Source organism: Desmodus rotundus, chromosome 11, assembly GCF_022682495.2.
Source record: "Desmodus rotundus isolate HL8 chromosome 11, HLdesRot8A.1, whole genome shotgun sequence".
Lineage (NCBI taxonomy): Eukaryota > Metazoa > Chordata > Mammalia > Chiroptera > Phyllostomidae > Desmodus > Desmodus rotundus.
In genome coordinates, this window is record NC_071397.1 from 12184176 (window position 1) to 12202633 (window position 18458).

Sequence of the window (18458 nt, forward strand, 5' to 3'; positions counted from 1 at the left end):
GCAAAATAAAGTAAATATTTGCTTCGGCCTCTGTAATCAGGTTTCTGTTACACGCAGCCAAGCATAATCGTTGCCAATACACGTAGATATTGCCAATATTTCATCGTTGCATTGCTATTCTAGCACCTCGCCCAGTGCTTGGTATTGAGTAACTTCAAAAAAACCACCAAGCTCGTCAGAGGGCTTTGAGGGAATGTGAGGGCCCCTGACATGTGGCTCCGTGAGTCCCTGTATGCTCATGGAGCGGGCGCCACCTCACTGGAGGACCTGCACCGGCTCCCTTTCTTTGGGTAAGGGTAGCACTCGGTCCCTTGGGGATGGATGAAAGGACCCCATGAGTTTGGAGCAGCCTGCCCTCCTGCGGGGTCATTACGACCAAATGAGCCAGATGTGGAGCCCAGGCCACCACCAACCTGCACCTTTCTGCCATCGGACACAGGTGGGACTGAAGTCAGGGCCAGACTTGGGCAAAGTGTTGAGGTTCCCACGACAGAAACAAAATGTGGGGACATCCAGTGCACGTGTCCGTGGGTGCGTGACCAGCAGAGTTAGAGGTGGGTGTGGAAGCCCTGAGAAATCACCAGACTTGACTCCCTTCTCTGGAATACTCCGGAACAAAGGGCACAGAGAAACACTTTTCTTACTTTGATCCAGTGGCTCCTAGAAAAATTATTTGACCTCTGGCTTCTGGCTGGATGGAGTAACCCTAGAATTTAGTCTGTGATTTCTCCTCTGTCTTGAAGTGTAACCTTTGACAGTGAATGTAACGTTTCTTTACACGCTGTTATAAAACTAAAGGTGATACGGGTGTAGTTACAAACATTCCACTTACGCAAACACCACCACTACACGGATGGCCTTCAGGAAAACCGTTCAGATTATTGTACTCTTTTACTGGTGGATTGGTTCTAAATAAGTTCTCGTGGTGGTGTTGTTTCCCCCAACGAAGCTAAATGTAATACAACAGAGGTTATTAAAGTATCCTATGTTCTCAGCTGAGAGATAGGTTTAGTCATAGGGTGTCATCAGCTTTAACTGAAGGCTCAGAAGTTTCAAAGCTAAGAGACTAGAAGTGCCTGAAATGTGGCCACAGGGTTAAAGGTGAGGGCCGGACCAGGGAGGGGGGCGGGTACAGGTAGTGGCTTGGAGGAAGGGTCCCTGACACAGAGGAGTCGGGTTAGACCCTTTCCACGCCTCTCAGGTAATCGAGCAGACAAGGTAGGAGCACCCCGAAGGGTGTAAGTTATGCTTCATTCATTCACTTAACAGGTGGTACTGAGTAGGGCCCTCGCACAGTACCGATAAACAGTCCCTCTTGGGGACTGAGCCCAGAACCCTGCCTCCCAAAGCACTCTCCTGGGCCACCAGCTGCGGTGTCACCAGGGAGCCCTCAGGCCCACCAAGACCCCACTGTGTCAGTATCTGCCCTGTAACAAGACACCCAGAGGACTCAAATGTACATGCAAATGGAAAATGGTCTGCATAACAAGGCAAGCAAACCCAAGTGTTACTTGACACCTAAGTCCTGAACATTTGCTTCTCTTTAGCTAATGAGGCTACTCAGACTAAACTCGTGAGTGCACTGAGGTGGGTTGGGGTGCCTTCCCAAAAGGCAGCTCTAGAGCAGGTTTTTCAAAAAGGTTGGGGGGTTTAGAGTCCAAGTTCTGCGAAGCAGCGTCTTTTTTTCCAACAAATTATCCTCTCTAAGCGGCTGATGCATTCAGAGTACCAGACTGGATTTAACCCTGGTTTCAGTCCTTGGGTTTCACTGTTGTTTCCTTTGCAGTAAGAGAATGTAAAGGCTGAGAAGTGTCCCTCACTGGCCCTGTCACGTCTGCTGAACACAACGCTTCAGCTTTTTTTGTGTGAAATGGAGAGAACGTTGCCCATCCCTGGCAGGTGGTGGCGAATTTGACAAGGAAATTCATAACCATGTCTGTAGTTGTTGTCAGAATGTTCGACACACCACCTGGAGTCCACATCTTGTCATTGACTGCCCTGGTTCTACCAAAAATGGGGGACCCACTCTACATGCAATTTACCAGCACCTTCTCCACTGAGCGTCAGCAGAGGGGAGGGGGAGTTTGTCTACGTTCTGATCACAGGTGAGGGGTTGTTAGCGCTGTCCTCACCACAAACGAACTACAGCGATGAAATGTGGGCACACCCACATACACAGTTGGGCTGGAAGGTGGCACTGGGAGACCTGCATTTTGTCCTGTCCCTGGCACAACTTTCATGCAGGCAGGTTTTTCAGATTAATTGATACATGACCCTGTTTATTTAAGGAGACAGACAAGGGCCTCTGCTCGTGCACAGAAACTGAAGAACACATGTAAGCTCTGTGTGTGTGTGTCTGAGTGTGCAGGGAGAGAGACAAACATTTAGCTCCCACATCTAGAAAGCACAAAGACAAGAAGTGTCGGTTGCACAGGATGAGGTAACGGGAGCCAGAGGTGAAAGAGCATTTAGCGCTTGTTCAAATTAGTCATTTAAAGTTCCTTTATTCCCCAGGCCTTGATATGAGTCCAGGCCGGGCCAGGGGAACTCATTCTGGTCAGCCTGTGGGAAATTCCACCACATGGAATGGTGTTGGTGGTCTCCGCAATACTCCAGCCGGGGAGCCCACCCCACGGAGCTAACACCCGCTCCTTCCACTAATGAATGCGCCCACCCACGCAGGACCCTCCTCCTTCCCCTTCCGCCCCCTCCCTCCCGACCTGCCCCCTCGACAAGCCAATCACCTTCCTTATGACCGCCTAAGGATTCATTGCAGGAGCAAAATTTGTTAAATTATAAATTGCCAGCATCTGCCTCAATAACGAACCAAATCAAAGACCCTCTGGAGGACTCCCCTGGGCCAGTTCTGGGAGGTGCCAGAAGGAAACATCCGTCCCTTCCCCTCCCTCTTGCTTCCAGCCTCAAGGACCCTCCACGTGCAGGGGTGTACATCTGTGCAGGACTCGCCAAACCTCAGAGGTGGGTCCCTGCAAGCCTAGGTTATTTGTTTTTCCTTGTGAGAATGCTAATCAAAGCAAAACTCCAACCCAACAAACAAACAAACAAAACACCCCGTGTTGGCTATTTGCACGCAGGGGTGGCCAGGGAAGGCCGCCTGAAGGGTTCCTTTGTGACCAGAGGTGGTTTTTGAAAGGAGACAGCAATGGCTGCTTTATGAGGAAGTGGCAAGACAGTCTCCTCGTTATCCTCACCACTGTGGTGGTCCGGGCTCCCCCTGCCCCCGCCCGCCTCGTCCCCGGGAGCCTCCATCATGATAACAGCCTGGCTGAGGTCTTCTTTCAGGGAACTGGTGACCCTGAGGTGGGACACGGCAGTCTTCCTCCAGAACGACGTGTGTTCGTGTTTCCGACAGAACAGACACAGAGCCCCTCGGCCGCCTCGGTGACTTCTGCTTCTGAGCAGCGTCATTATAACTCAGGTTCCCACTACTTTTTACATGTCACCTTAGCTTTCACCGCAGAGCCCGAGGCTGAACGAGAGGCCGGGCAGTGCCCACCCCTCAGAAAGGCCAGGCCTGCAGACTGAGCCCACCCTGCAACCTGGGGGCTAAGGGCTGGGAGGGAGGAAATAAGCGCCCTGTGATTGAAGTGGCTTGGAATAATAAATACACACACTCTTTTAAACATGGCTCGCCACATCCTGGGGAATCTGGAAAAACGCTCCACCTCACCTCCCAGCACCCTCCTCCCACCCTCACCCCCGACAGCAGTTTGCTTTCATGCTGCTTGGAGAGAAAGCACGGACCCTTTGATAGGCAGGGGCTTGTTAGTTCTAGGCTAACAGCCCTCCCAGGCCTCTTCGAATCCTTTCAAACACTTTTCTATTTTAGGTCAAGGAAGTTCATGAAAGTAAAGATTGGAGGTAGTGGGAGAGGGAGAGGGAAAGCAGAAAGAGGAGGTTGGGGGCAGCTTGTCGCTAGGGAGGTGGCCAGCGACCTCTGCAGGACCCATTGGCCTGGTGCACATGTCCTAACTTGGCTGTGTGGGACAGATGATGAAGGTGGCTCATAGCCCCTGAGGGAGACCTGGTCTCTTCTGGAACCCCCAGTCAAAGCTTAGGCATAACTGAGTCCCTGTGTGCAGATGCTTGAAAATCCACAGGCCTCCTTACGCGAAACCTGATTAGCTGTGTCTAGCACTGATTCCTCCACCTGCCAGAAGAGGGCAGCACATGCTTCCACATTGCACTAAAAGCTGGGTGGCCTGCAGCAGGCTTCTGGAACCCACAGCAGCAGCTGCTGTGACATATTGGTGCCTACTGTGCGCCAGGGACTGTCCTTGGTGCTCCAAGGCCTTACTTCATCTCATTAATGTGACAATGCCACACAAAAGAGCCCTACTGTTATCTCCATATTGGAGATGAGGAGATACAGACATTTAGAGAACTTGCCATTGTAGCCTGGGGCCTAAAACAGAGCTCAGCAGATGAGAGTCCAAGGGTCAAATCCAATGCACTGCCCATTTTTGCAGTGCCCTCTAGGTAAGAATGTTGTTTCACATTTTTGGATGGTTTGAAAGAAGTCAAAAGAAGACGACTATTTCCTGACGCCTGAAAATGATGTGAGCTTCCAATTTCAGTGCCCATAAATGAAGTTTTCTCGGAACACAGCCACAGTTATTGTTCACGTTATTGTCCGGGCTGCCTTATAGCTCCACCGCAGAGCCGAGCAGCTGTGACAGCCTGCATAGTTGGCAAAGTCCAAAATATTTACCGTCTGACTCTTTACAGAGAAAGTTTGCCAGCCCCTGACTAAGAGGTAAGTGCTACCTCCACGCAGGAAAGACGGACAGCAGAACCCACACTTTACAGGGCGTGGAGCTAGGACAGCGATCCCTGAGAGATCAGGGAGCAGTGTTGACCTTGACCCACTCTCTTTCCAACAAGGTGGCTCAAGGTCAAGCAGAAGGGAGGATCTGCCCTGTGACTGCATAGCCGACAGGAAGTAATAGAATGTTCGATTTAGAAAGGGCTATGGGAATCAACTACCATATTTCATCAGGAGTAAGATGCACGATTTTTTTGCAGTTGACACCTTTGAAAGCAAAATCTTATAGTTTAAGTGAAAGAATTTTTGTCTCCTTGAAGGCAGTTTTTAATCTCTTAATGGTACTTAAAATAATAGTGCCTTGCCATAGATGACACATTAGATTAGGCAGTTCCCTCCTCCGAAGGTCCCACGTCTTTTTGTTGCCTCCCACTGATGGGACGCTCACTTCTTTAGTTGAGGCCCATCCCACAGATCCCACTGTCAGTTTCTTACTAGTGGGCTGGAGTCTGTGAGCCTCAATTTTCTATACATCAAATGGGGACAGTCCCATTTAATCTACATACTTAAAGGGTCTTACAGATTTTATTACAAAGGAGGGGTACATACCAGGAGGAAGGCACTTCGGCCATGGGGTGGGGAGGAAAAGAGCAGGCTGCAGGGGCCATTGGTATGTTGGTGTGGTTCCCCTAGGCAGGCTGTGAGGTGGGGAGACAGGGATGAGCTTGTGTGGACACAAACCATGAGAACATGGCAGGGAAAGAAAGGTCACCTGAAAGACATTTTGTTTTCCCTCGACATCGGCCAGGAGCCTGGTGCACCGCAGGGACACCTTTTAGAAGAGAGAAAACAGGGGCAATTTGAAGATTCAGGACCTAACGGAGAAAGGAGACAAGGCAGGAAAGAAGAACGCAGCCTCAGCTGGTTTGCGCGTACTACCTTTCACGTGAGCCCCGGGAGATGATGAAGGGAACAGAGAGCAGAGGGATGAAAACAGATACTGTGGTAATAACCACAGCGCAACCCTCCAATTGACAGTCCCATCGAGAAGGACTTCAGTGAGAATGATTGTCCCCATGATGAGATGAGCTTACGGAGGTTTCTAGAACACCCCAAGAGTCTCCTTAAGGTTATGTGGCTGTGACGATCAATTTTCTCAGAATAAACCCAGGGAGCACACCGCTTGCTTCTAGTTCCCAGGAAGTAAAGCTACTGATAGGAGCCTTGAGGAAGAGGAAAACTTGACCCTTATTTGGAAAAAGAAGGACTGTTTAGAGAACTTGGTGGTTAATGGTGACTCTTGTGCTGGCAAAGGATCTGGGGTTAGGAGGTAGTGGCGACTGGGGTGCCCTCCCCTGGCCCCCTCACCCCCCACAGTGGCGGCCAGGTTTGGATTGGGACTGAGGACAAAGGGGGGACAGAAGGCTCAGCCCCAACCAGGTGCTTTTCATTTGGGGACATGTGTCCTGGATTTTCTGGGGCAGTACCAGTTTCTTATAATTTGATTATTTTCAATGAAGGCAATTTGTTAGACATCTATTTCCAGTTTGGAATATACAGCCACTGCACTTATAACTAATGAAGGACAAAGCTAGAAAGACAACGCAATCTGAGTAGGGGTCGTATCCTTGAGTCACACAGGACTGCACCCAGCATATCCTGGGCAGGTACCAAGGAAGGTTTTCAGAAAGTCAGAAGGATTTCATTAGGACAAATATATCAGGAGGAGTACGTTAGGAAATCACAGTGTCTTCCCTATGGAAACAGGGGCATATCTTTGCAAATGCAGCAAGAGGACCTGTCAGTCATGGAGGGGGGGCAGGCATAGGCAGGCTGCTCCAAATCTGGGAAATGATGAAGAGGAGCAGGAAAGTTGGTGACACGGGACTGAGGCTCTGGGGAGGCCTCATAGGTGTCTAAGGGAGAGAAAGAAAGAAGAAAGATGACCACCAGAAGCAGAGAGGGCGCAGGTGAAGACCAGAAGGGTGAGGAGTGGTGGGCGCAAGCAGAAGGAAGATGGAGAGAAGTCGCATCAGCTGGAAGTCAGTGGCCTGGAGTGAACAGCCAATGGGAAGGGAAGGGAAACAGCCCAAAGAAAATGAAAATAACAGCTCCTCCGTGCCTACAACTCAAGCCCCCAGATCAAGAATATTTGTTATTCTTCTGGGAAGTTGGTTTGTTTTTATCTTCTGGGAGAACCAAACTGTAGCTGACAAGAGGTCCCTTCTGTCTGCTAGATCGGGAGCCAAGCTTGTGGTCGGCTATTTGGGTCGAGCACTGAGGCTCTGGTGGCTGCTTTTCCTGTTTAGCTCACCCCCGGCTCCATTTTATGGTTCCCCCCTTGTTTTTCTTTCTCACCTCCTTCAAGGGTATGTTGCTTTGCTGCGCTTTATGTGTCCCTGTGAGTGGCTATAAAGTCTTTCTGGGACAGTGGAGTATAAATTTGAAAACAGAAAAAGGCCCGCAAGACAGGAATACAGAGGTGTAAATACAAGAGGAAGCTAGACTTGAAGGGCCAAGAGAGGAGGAAATTCCAGGGGAGACTTGAAATTCCCCAAATCCTCCAAATTGGGACAAACACCAATTAGCACAGAAAAGGTGGTACCAGCAATTCCAGATGTATGTGTGTCAGAGGCGTTAATAAAGGGACTATGCAAATGAGGTGAGGAAAAGCCAGGAGGCTGCGTGTGGCACCTGGGTTAGGTAAGTCATTGGGGCTGGGCCTTGGCAGACCTTTGGGAAGGGGAGAGCGAGCCCCGGGAAGGTGTGTGCGTGCACCCCAACGACGAAGGGAATGTTCGGAAGTGAACGGAGTAGGACAAGTACCGGATTCTCGTCTTAGTCTTCCTGCATGTCCACGCCCACTTTCTCTCCAGACGAGAAGAAAATGGGGAAAAGCACGTGAGAATACGACACTTGTGCCCAAAACGGGATGGTTGCACTGGGCCGGGGTCTTAACTATATCTGCAGGAAGTGGGATCGGGGTGGACGTCATTTTCAAGGCTCCTTAAAAACCATGAGTAAGAATGGAGAGCTAAAGGTGCACATTAGCTCCGTTGTGCACTGCCTGGAACGTGCCGCAGGTACAAAAAGCGAAAGAAGCCAGGAGACTCTACGGGATTAAAGTACAAGGAAAAAGAGATCTCGTGAAAGAGAGAGTAAAATATAGTATTTTATGCCCAGATTAGGGTAAGTAGCTACAATGAATTTCTTGAAAGCCAAGGGGTTTGCCAGGGATTTTCAATCTGTTCAGACACCACCTTGAGGGTAAGAAACACAAAATGTAAAATAGATATGCAGAGAGAGAAGCCCAGATCCTCTTACGTACGACATGACAGAGAGTGGGAGGACAAGTCAATTTAGGTGTAAAAGAAACTCCTCAAGGGAAGGGACAAACTGAGGAGCCAGGCGGATGTCCCAGAGCGGAGTGACAACGTGAGTTGCAGGTCGGAGCAAGGAGCGGCTGCATCTGGGGCCAGCTGCCCACCGGGTCTCGGGTTGCTGGGGGGCCTGTGGGACTCAGTAGCATCTCGGAGGAAGGGGCAAGGAGCAGAGCCAGGACGCGAGGGTTTTTAGCAGCAATACTAGCAGAGAGATCGATGGGAGGACGGTGGGAATGGAGGCCACCAAGGCTGCAAAAGGTGGAGGGCCAGGCCACTGTGGCTGCGCGGCACACGAGGAGGCAGGGCGCGGAGCTGACTGTGGTTTGTCCAGGCATGATACCGGACATGCCCAAGGCGGGGTGGATGAAGCTTGCACCCTCCCGCAATCCTGCTTCAGAAGGCTATGGACCTTCACTACGGAACAGCTGAGGTCACGTTTCCTGCTGGACTGAACCAGCGGTGTGCTGGGGCCCAGAGCAGGGACCCCGTAGCCAAATCTAAACACAGTGCTGCTCTCCCTCCTCAGGGCCCTGGATACGGCCTCTGGGTGCGCCCTTGTCTCCTCCATGCACCCAGCTCCCGAGGGAGAGGGGCCCTGCTTCCTGGGCCAGCTCTCTTGTGGAGCAGGATCCGAGTGACGGGCTGAGGCGGGCGAGAAGGACGGTCAGGGAAGGACACAGGAGGACACAACAGGCGGAGTCTCTGTGGACTTCTGCACAGTGTTCATGCCACAGATCACTCTTGTTTTTCTTTTCTTTTTTTTTAGTAAAAAAAGCTTTCCTTCCTCATCTTCATGAGCCTTCTGAGTCTCCTTCCCGACTGCTCTCCTTCTGCCCTCCTGTAAGTGTGGGTGACCTTGAATGCTGTCTCTAGTGTTCTCCTCTTCAAACTCATGGACCGACACATAGCTATATCCTCAAACTGCACTTTGACCCCAGCACTCTCTGCTGGGGTAGAACTATTTGCCCCTAGACAGCAGCTCAGAGCAACAGCTAGCATCCCGAACGCAGCGGTGGGCACTGTCTCCAGCACGCCTGTGAGGCACGCACAGTCACGATCCCATTTTACAGATGGAGAAACCGAGGCACACAGAGGTGGTATATCTTGCCCAATATCCACAAGAGGTAAATTGGGAGTCGGAACCCAGGCAGTCAGCCCACAAGTCTGAGTTCAACTACCATGCAGTCAGTCTCCTGCCTCTGAGCCCTGGGACATGCGGCACGCCTAGAAGCAAGACCTGTTTCCCTCCCCAAACCAAGGGTAGTGGTGGGAAATCCCAAGTGAGAAGAAAGCGAGCCCTCGGAGCATCTCACTGAATGTGGGGCGTTGAGACTTTGTCAAGAGAAAATCCACGCTGTGTTTAAATGAAGTGAAAAGCAAGTTTAAAGGGGGGCATGGAGGACATGGAGGTGGAATCTGGTCCCAGCGGACCACGGGGGCTGGCTCTGGCCGTTACAGAAGGAGGAGGCAACACAGTGGCAGTCACTAAACCATGACCTCGGGGTCACACTCAGCAATGCGAGGTCTGACTGCCAGGGTCAGGCCCCCAGACCTCTTTGATGCATGCTCTGGAGAGAAGGAGGATGCACCAAAAAGCCAGGAGATGAAGCTAAACAAATAGAAAAGAGACTAAATGGGTAGGCGATTTGGAAGCTCTGGCTGGCGAAAAAGTCAGAGCTGAAGAAACAGTTTCTGATGCCAATATTCGTGTTTGTCTCATTTTTGTGACAATAATAATCAAAGTTAATATTTAATGAGCATTTACTATGTGTCAAGAACTATGCTAAAGGATTTGTAGGCATTGACTTATAAAATGAATGAATCTACATTACAGACTTTAGCTACACTATTAACTGCCTTATGTGGCAGATGAAGACACTGAAGTGAGCCTCACAGATGCCAAAAGAGAGCCTCAAAGAGAGTAAGCCTCGCAGGCAAAGTTGCACAGTGAGCAGTGCAGACCTGGAATTCGAGCCAGGCCACGCAATCTGTGTCTGCTGAATGGACGAAGGAAGGACTAAATGTACACACTAACGATGATTCTCTTGTGTGCTACCTGTGGGTGGCTGTTCCGGTTGGGGTCTGGGTCCCGGTAGCTGGAGACTTGAGGTTTTGTGTAACAGAGGGGATATTTTCAACGGCATCCCGGTGCCCACCCGGGAGTGGAGAGATGGTCCACCCTGCAGAACCCGACACAGGGCCGGGGTTTTCATGCTCTGATGTTGAGAAGGCAGGAACGGACACTGCCCACCGCCAATGTATGTATGGGGGCTGGGACATTAGGTGGCGAGATGGTGGAAAGAGAAAAAACGTGGCAACACAAAAGGAACAATCTGAAGAAAGATGCAGAGCTGGAGATGCAGAGGGGAAAGCCAGGCAGTGGTGCAGGAAAGCAGGTCACAGAAAGCCTGGGGCTAATGCTGATCTATGGGGGGGGGGGGGATCTGTGAAGGGCTGTCCCCCACCCCAACTACAGAGCTCGAGGGAGCAGAGATGGGGAGTGGACTGTCTCAGGGGCCTGGGGGTCTCGGCTGTGTGGGGTGGGGCCCTGGCGCTGCTCTCTGCGGGAGCCTTGGCTTCTGGCTGCTGAGCCAAGCACTTTTGACCATGACCAGGGGGAGTGGCATCAGGAAGGAAAGGGGAGGGGGAAGGAGGGGAGAGGGCAAGCTATAGTTACCATGGTCACAATGAAGGAAGAACCTGCGATGTCTTGTTAAAAGGCAGAAGAGAACAGCACCAGGGACTGTGATGGGGGCGGGGGGGATAGATTCTGGGAAAGCAAAAATGCAGCAGCTTTGAAATGTGCGAATGAGTTAGGCAGAGAAGGAGTCACAAGAGCAAAGCCCATCACGAGAAAACCAGGGTGAAACAGAAGAAGCGGAAACAATGAAAGTTGGAGAGTGTTGCGTTTATAAGAAGTTGATATGTGATGCTCAGTGGAAACTAGCTTGGGCTTTGGGGATGGGAGAACTGTAAGCACGGATAGTGTGTAAATACCATTTATAACTTGAAAAATCTGGAAGGCTCCGATGAGATAAGCTTTCTGAGGGTGCTTTGACAAGTATGAAGGGAGATGTTTGTGGCTGAGGGAAAGGGCGCTGCATGTGGAATCTGAACACTGGAGCCGAGAGCCAGCTCTGAGGGGTTGGAGGGGAAGCGAGGACAAGCCTCTGGTCCTCTCACTTGCCTCGGAGTCCTCAGCCGGGAAAGTGGCAGGAACGGCCCTTTCACACGGTGGCTCTGAGGGGCTGCACTGGCCTCCAGGATGACCACAACAAAGTGTCACAAACCGGGTGGCTTAAAACAACAGAAATCTATTCTCTCACAATTTTAGAGGCCAGGCGGCCAAAATCAAGGTGTTGGCAAGGCCACACTCCCTCCCCAGGCTCTAGAGGGGACCTTGCTGGCCTCTCTCAGCCTCTGGTGGCCCCACAGGGCCCTTACCTTGTGGCTCCACTCTCCACTCCATCTTCTCAAGGCCTCCTGCCCTATGTCTCTGTGTGCCCTCTCCTCTTTTTGTAAGGACACCCGTTGTTGGATTTAGACCACTAAGGTAATGTCATCTCGAGACTCTACTAACTGCATCTGAAAAGACCCTATTTCCAAATCAGGTCCCATTCTGAGGTCCTGGGTGGACATGAATTTGTGGAGGACGCTACTTAACCCACCACAGGGTGCAAGTGCAACAGAGCAAGGGCACTGAATATACTTAAGATAGTTTCCACATCTTTCTTCTTATGGTCCCTAAAAAGCCAGTCTCCTTATAGGGCCTCCTCATGCATCTCTAATGGCTGCCATTGCCCCCTCAATAAATCCAGTCTCCCAGGCTGGCACTGCAGGCTCCAGCCACTTTTCTGCTGCTGGCATTTTCCCACCCTCCCTACAACATCCACCCAATGTTTCCAGACAACTGATTCCCTTTTCACCTTTAAGATCCAGTTGAAACTTTTCAAGAAACTTTCTCAAAGGCCCTGAAGGTAAATTCTTCCTGCTCTGAACACCCTTGGTAGATATTATTTCTCCTTTTCACAGGACAGTTAATCAGCTCTTCAGACTCCCTTTGATTAAGCCACCATTTTATCTCTTGCCTAGTTATTTGACATTTTGTGAATTTAAGCCTTTTCTTCTGCATCAACCAGGTCTCAAAGGATGAGAGCATCTTTTTTTAGTTCTTTTGCTAGAATCTATTTCTATGTCTGGCACAATCCAGCTCCTCAATAACCATTACTGAATAATCTACTTCCCACTGTCTGAACTCTGTGCCTGCCAGAATGTCTTCTCTTTCACCCATTCAGGGCTGCCTCTCCTGGTCACCTTGGTCTGGAGAGAGGCCTTTCTCCTGCGAGCCCTGGACCAGTTTTCTGGTCCACCGTGTGTTTATCTGATGGTCATTCATTTGCAGAGGGTCATGAAGTGGTTAGTCTGGCTCTGTGCTGGGCTCCATCCGGGCTCCCGCCTACAAGGCTGTCTCATTCATTCTCCCATTCAGAGGGCAAGCACACTTTCTTGTCCTTCTTCCTTTCTTCTCGAGGGCCTAACAGTTCTTCCAGTGTTCTACCTGCTCAATTTGATGGTTCTGCTCAATACTTTTAGCTAATTCTGAAAGGACAGTGCCCAAGGAAGGACTAAAAGTACTGTGAGCATTTATGAGGTACGCAAAGCCCTCTGAGAAGGCAGCACAAGAGAACCGAGTGCTGAGCTCTGTGGCCAAGGCCAGAGGGGGAGGAGCCATGCTTTGAGAAGTGGCTTCCCCAGCACCCCCTGCACCTGCAGCAGGCAGTAGGGAGAACGCAGCCAGCCGGGCTCTGCCTTCAGCATTCACCACAGTGGAGACTGCGCTGTCTCACCACGGCCTCTGACAACCCCCTGAGAAATCTTTCAGAAACCAGAAGAAAGCTATTGTTCCAACCAGGACTTCCTGAGAGCACAGGCAGGCTCATGAATTTGGGACAAATGCGCCTCCGTATGAGGCAGGATCCTTCTGTGCAGGACACTATGCCCTGCATTTCGGCTGTCTCAGAACACACACCGCATCCCTCCCTCTAATTCAGCGATAAGGCTCATTGGTCTTTTCTCCTGCACTGGCCAGAAAGCAGGATCTACAAGCCCCTCCCCTGTGTCAACAGGGATGAATAACAGGCAGCAGTGCTCCCAGGTACTTCTCTGACCTGAGTACCCAAGATGCCCTGGGCAGGGGACAGAACTGCCAGGGAGACTTGGTGACAGGGTGTCACTCACCAGCATTGTTTTGCTGCTTCGTGTTTTTGATGTAGGCAGAGAACTTGGAGAAGATGTCGATGCCTGCTGTGTTGGATTCCCGGTGTTTCGCAGCCAGTCTGGGGTACCTGGAAGGAAAGATGTGGGGTTCTAAGATCAGTGCGAACTTGGATCTCCTTTAAGAGACAGTCCGTTCCCATCACAAGCAACACTCCTGTTTCTAGCCAGGTCTATGGATCTTTGCGGGTTTTACACCCACCTGTTAGGGAGGGTGGGCCTCTCAGTCCTAGTTCACTGATAGACAAAAACAGAGACCTGTGAGCTGCCTGCAGGGACACAGTCTGGAGGCTGGGAACCAGAACACCATTCAGAGGGGCCAGGAGCTGTCCTCTTCCTGGACCACCAATAACAATGCACCAACAAAAGGCCCCAGTCAAAATTCTGAACAAGCTTGCTCTGTGTCAGGCGATGTCCCTGACATTTCCCCAATGCACATTGAACAACCATTCACTACCAGGCCCGTGGTCATATCTTGGCAGCACGGAGCTAATTCTGGGAACGAGGGGGTTTGCTAGGCACCTAGGCACTGAGGCCTCGAAACCATTTCTCAAAAGGAAGGATTCCCATGCTCCTCTTCTGAAACATGTTTTGCACACTCCTTATTTGTGTGCGGTAATAAGATAAGGACCAGGCTCCATCAGCAGGAGGAGTGTTTCAAATGTCTTATTTCCAGGCGTAGATACAGCTTTACAAGGCTCAGTCCCTCTTTCTTGCACATTCTTTCATTTTGAAGCCAGAAGAATATAAAAGGCAAACTGGGGTTAGGACTGTTTACCATTGGTAAAATAGTCCTTGAGACAGAATGAGATAAACTTGTACATGTGGGAATCCTTGGCTTTGACCCCGTTTCCACCAAAAAATTATCTCACAAGTATTTTATGTGTTTGGCCAGGCAGGGGTGAGAGGAGATCTAAGACCACTGCCTGGTTATCATTACTATCAATTCCGTGAACCTTTGTGATCTCTGGGTGAACAGCTGTCAACTGTGAGCTGTTTGATTGCTTTATATTTAAAACATAATAGTTTTTTTCCTGTTTGTTTCATGTCTTAAAGCCTTTACAAATTATTTGTGGTTTTTCATTTTTTTCTGCCCCTCCGCTGACCACTAGCTAGGACTGTCCACTCTTGGGCTATGTTAGGCAGCTGATTAATTGCAGATATGGCCACTGGAGGAACCCCCAGAACGTCTCTGGGTCCAGCCCTCTGCTATCAGGCAGCGACAGAAGGTGATGTCACCCTCGTGTTACAAGGAAAGCGATTGGAGACCGGAGAGGTTAAATGCCCATTTGAGGGCCCACGGACAATAAACAGTGGAGGTGCCATGAGAACCCAGTCGCTGCCACTGGGGCAGTGTTTTTCCTGCCCTCACACGCTCCTCTGCTATCAGCAAAGGTCAGCTCGTACTGAGTGCCTGCTTGGTGCCAGACACTCTACCAACCCCTCACACGGACTCCTTGTTTACCCCTTGCAACTCTGTCGGCACTTCTCTGGGCCCCACTTGAGAAGCACGAGGCACAGAGAAGTTAAGAAATTTCTCTAAGCTTACGTGGCCGGGTAGCAGAGCCAGGAGTTCAGCCCAAGTAGCTTCATTTTGGAAAGCCCAGTTGTTACGTGTCTTCTGGGCCTCTCTTCGGCTCTGCTGTTTTACCCTCAAAGCTCCCAAAGCCTTGCTGGAGCTTGGCAGAGCAGGATGAATGAATTCTCTCCACCCACCGGGAGGGGGCGCTCTGCACAGGTTCTGCACACACGTCTGTCTGCCTGAGTGTACCAGGAATTATCAAACTCATCTGCTCTGATTGGGGGCACAAAGCAAACTTGACTTCGAGATGCTAGGTAACTGGCCAGGACATGGGAATTTAGGATAACTCCTCCCTGTTTTGGCTTTTTCATACAGAATCTGCCATGCTCCTAGAATTGATTGCCTTAAGTTGTTATCCCAAGTGCTTTGTTTTTGCTTGATAAGGTAATATGGTGAAGAAGAGAAGGGTCTAGAAAATATATTTTCATTTGGGTTTGGGTTTGTTAGTTTAGTTGTTTTTTTTTTAATGCCACCATTTGATCACCCTTCCAGTGACCTGGTCATTTCTTCACGATCGGTGTTGGCCAAACACGGGTGGGCGGCACCAGATCCACGACAGGACAAAGGGCCATGGGCTCGGGGAGGCCGTGAAGGCGCTGCGTGTGTCCGAAGCACTAGGATCCACTGAGACCTTGCTGTAGAACACAATGTCCCACCTGAAGTTTATCCTTGTGGGAAGAGTGTCTTTAAACGTTCGCCTCACGGGTTTCAGTGGCTAGCTCTGGTGAGGTTACTGTACAGGATCTTAAGTATATTTACTTTACTCTAGATTCACATTGTAGTTTAAACATGCAATAAGGGGGCTACAGAATCCATTCCCTTGCTCCAAAAGGCTAGAGAATATTGTTTCACTTATAGAAACGTCTTTGAAATATGGCTGTGAAGTGGTCTGGTAGCAGTGAAGGAAACGGAGAATTTCTCTAACTGAGGTCAGCAATCTGCGGCTGGTAGGCCAAATCCAGCCCAACACCTGTTTGCGTACCTCCCGGGAGCTAAGAATAGCTTTTACACTTTTGAATGATTAAACAGAATCAAAAGAGGGATATTATCTGGTGACATGAGAAAATAATATGAAATTCAAATTGCAGCATTTATAAGGAAATTTTATTGGACCACAGCTCTACCCATTCAGTGACGTACTGCCTATGGGTGCTCTCGCTTTGTGAGAGCGGAGCGGTGACAGACTGAATGAATGGCCCACCGAGCCGGCATGGGAGTGCTCACGCTCTGGCTCTTTGTAGGAAAGTCGCCAGCCTCTGCTCTAACTAAGGAAAATGTCTCTCCATGCTGTTTGCAAGATCGCTTATTTCAAATGCATTCATCTTAGGCATGCTCTTAAGCTTCATTCTGAGAAGTAAAACAGTTGGCCTCTCCTCAAAAAAAAAAAAAAATCTTCCTTTTGTAAATAGTAGCCATATATATATATGATTGCAGATGGAGGTGCCCTGACTGGCCTTGAGGCCCAGCTGACTTCTCATAGAGTAGCACTGACCGCCACACCACTGAACTACGGACCGCACTGTGCGGTTAAATCAATGTGCAGAAAGCATCCGCCAGAGGCCAAGCCCTGACCGTGGCGTTGGGGCTACACTGGAGAAAAGGAGTCAGTCTTCCTGTCCTCATGGAGGGACTTTTGCCGATGTCAGGGCCTCCCCTGGGAGCTCAAGTGTCGAACCCTCTTTTTTCTCATTGCCTGAAAAGTGGATGGACGGCCCCTCTGTCTCTTCTCCATTAGTCCTGCTTCTGCACCTCACCAAAGCTTCACTTACAAAGCAGGTGAATGCTTCTGACTCTTCCGATCCTTGACTGAGTGCTTGCCTTGTCCTGTCTCCGCTACTTAAACAAATGATCCTTGAAGGTGGACAGAACCTGGCTTATTCATTAAAAGACACCCACTGGGATTTGTGGTTTTAAAATCCAAGCTCGCCAATTGTCCTTACAATTGTATCTGGGAGACAGTCACGAAAGAGGCACTGACCTCTTTTTCTAACTCTTCGAGCTGCCATTTAATGAGCTCTCACTCTGTGTTAGTCTCTCGGCTAAGTGGCACTCTCTTCTATAACAGTCCCTTGAGATCAACATTATGGTCATCATGCTGTAGACGTGAAAATTAAATATACAAAAGGTGGTAAGTAATCTACCTGTAGCAGAGACCACTGACGTTCAACACGTATCCATGTGCTTCTCTGCATTTCCCAGCTTCTCCCTCTCAGGTGGAGTCCTGTGACTGGATTCTCACCAATGGAATGGGAGGGGAAGTAGGTAACCACTCCAGCCCTGGCTGGCCCTTAAAAACATTTTGCATGATCTTCCTTCTTGCTCTTTCCCTGCTGAAGGAGTCTTGGAGGAAACGTATTCCAAGAGCTAAAGATGGAGCCCTGACCAGTGTGGCTCAGTGGTTTGGCATCGTCCCGCAAAGCAAAAGGTCGCCAGTGGACTCCCAGTCAGGGTACATGCCTGGATTGTGGGTTTGGTCCCTGGTTGGGGCATGCGCAAGAGGCAACTGACGGATATTTCTCTCTCAAATTAATGTTTCTTGCCCTCTCTCCCTCCCTCCCTTCCCCTCTTCCTACAAGCTAAATAAATAAAATCTTTATTTTTTAAAAAAGGGCTAAAGATGGAAGAGGGCCACGCCACCCATTCAGGTGTTGCAGGAGTGAGTCATAAGCTCATATTCTTTTAAGTTACTGAGATTTCGTGGCTAACTTGTTACCGCAGCACAACCTAGTGGTACATACAGACTAGACCTCGGTATTCTGACTCCACAGCCCATCCTCTCAGCCGCTATGCCATTTCTGTCATTGGTACTGGGGCTGTTTCTCCACCTCCCAGAGGGTTAGAAAAATAGCCTTGTGAGATGTCTGCAAACACTTATTAAAATAATGAATTCAAAGTGTCTTCCAATTCTGGCAGTGTTCTGAATCCTGTTAACACTCAGTGATTGCTTGATAGTTGACTGACTAAATGACATGCCTTGAAACTAGACGGTATCAGTTTACCCTCTGCCCACTGAATTTTTATCACAGCATCCACGCACTAGGGTTATTTTAAACAGCAACGGGCTCTGGAAAAGCGCTTTTAAATACTCATGGCATCACAGAACTCTTGCTGAAAAGCATCTTAGAGCCCAGATAGTGTCACCCCCCATTTTAGAGATGAGGAAATTGGGTCTGAGCAGGAGAGAGGCCTGCCCAAGGCCTTACACAAACATTGTAGAAAGGTAGCCAGAGGTAGGTCTTCTGACTCTTGGTTCTGAATCCTATTAATTCTAGCCATTCCACAGAGATCAAAGGTAAGGACCAGCAGGTCTCACCACTAATCCATTCCACAGAGATCAAAGGTAGGACCGGCATGTCTCAAGGCTAATCCCAGTGCTTCCCTGTTGAGCGCTAACTTGCTAACTGGGTCCCTGTAAGGAAAGGGATGGAAGTTT

General features: G+C 49.8%; 1 protein-coding gene across 3 annotated transcripts in view; it reads right to left on the bottom strand.

Annotated features, from left to right (window-relative positions):
- The window catches only part of CLIC5 (chloride intracellular channel 5), a 151260-nt gene that overhangs the window by 21160 nt on the left and 111642 nt on the right, over positions 1-18458 (bottom strand). For all 3 annotated transcript variants that reach the window (XM_024557763.4, XM_053913791.1, XM_024557764.4), the window contains one exon: positions 13408-13514. In XM_024557763.4, coding sequence (XP_024413531.3) covers positions 13408-13514 — 107 coding nt within the window. The remainder of the gene's footprint in view (positions 1-13407; positions 13515-18458) is intronic.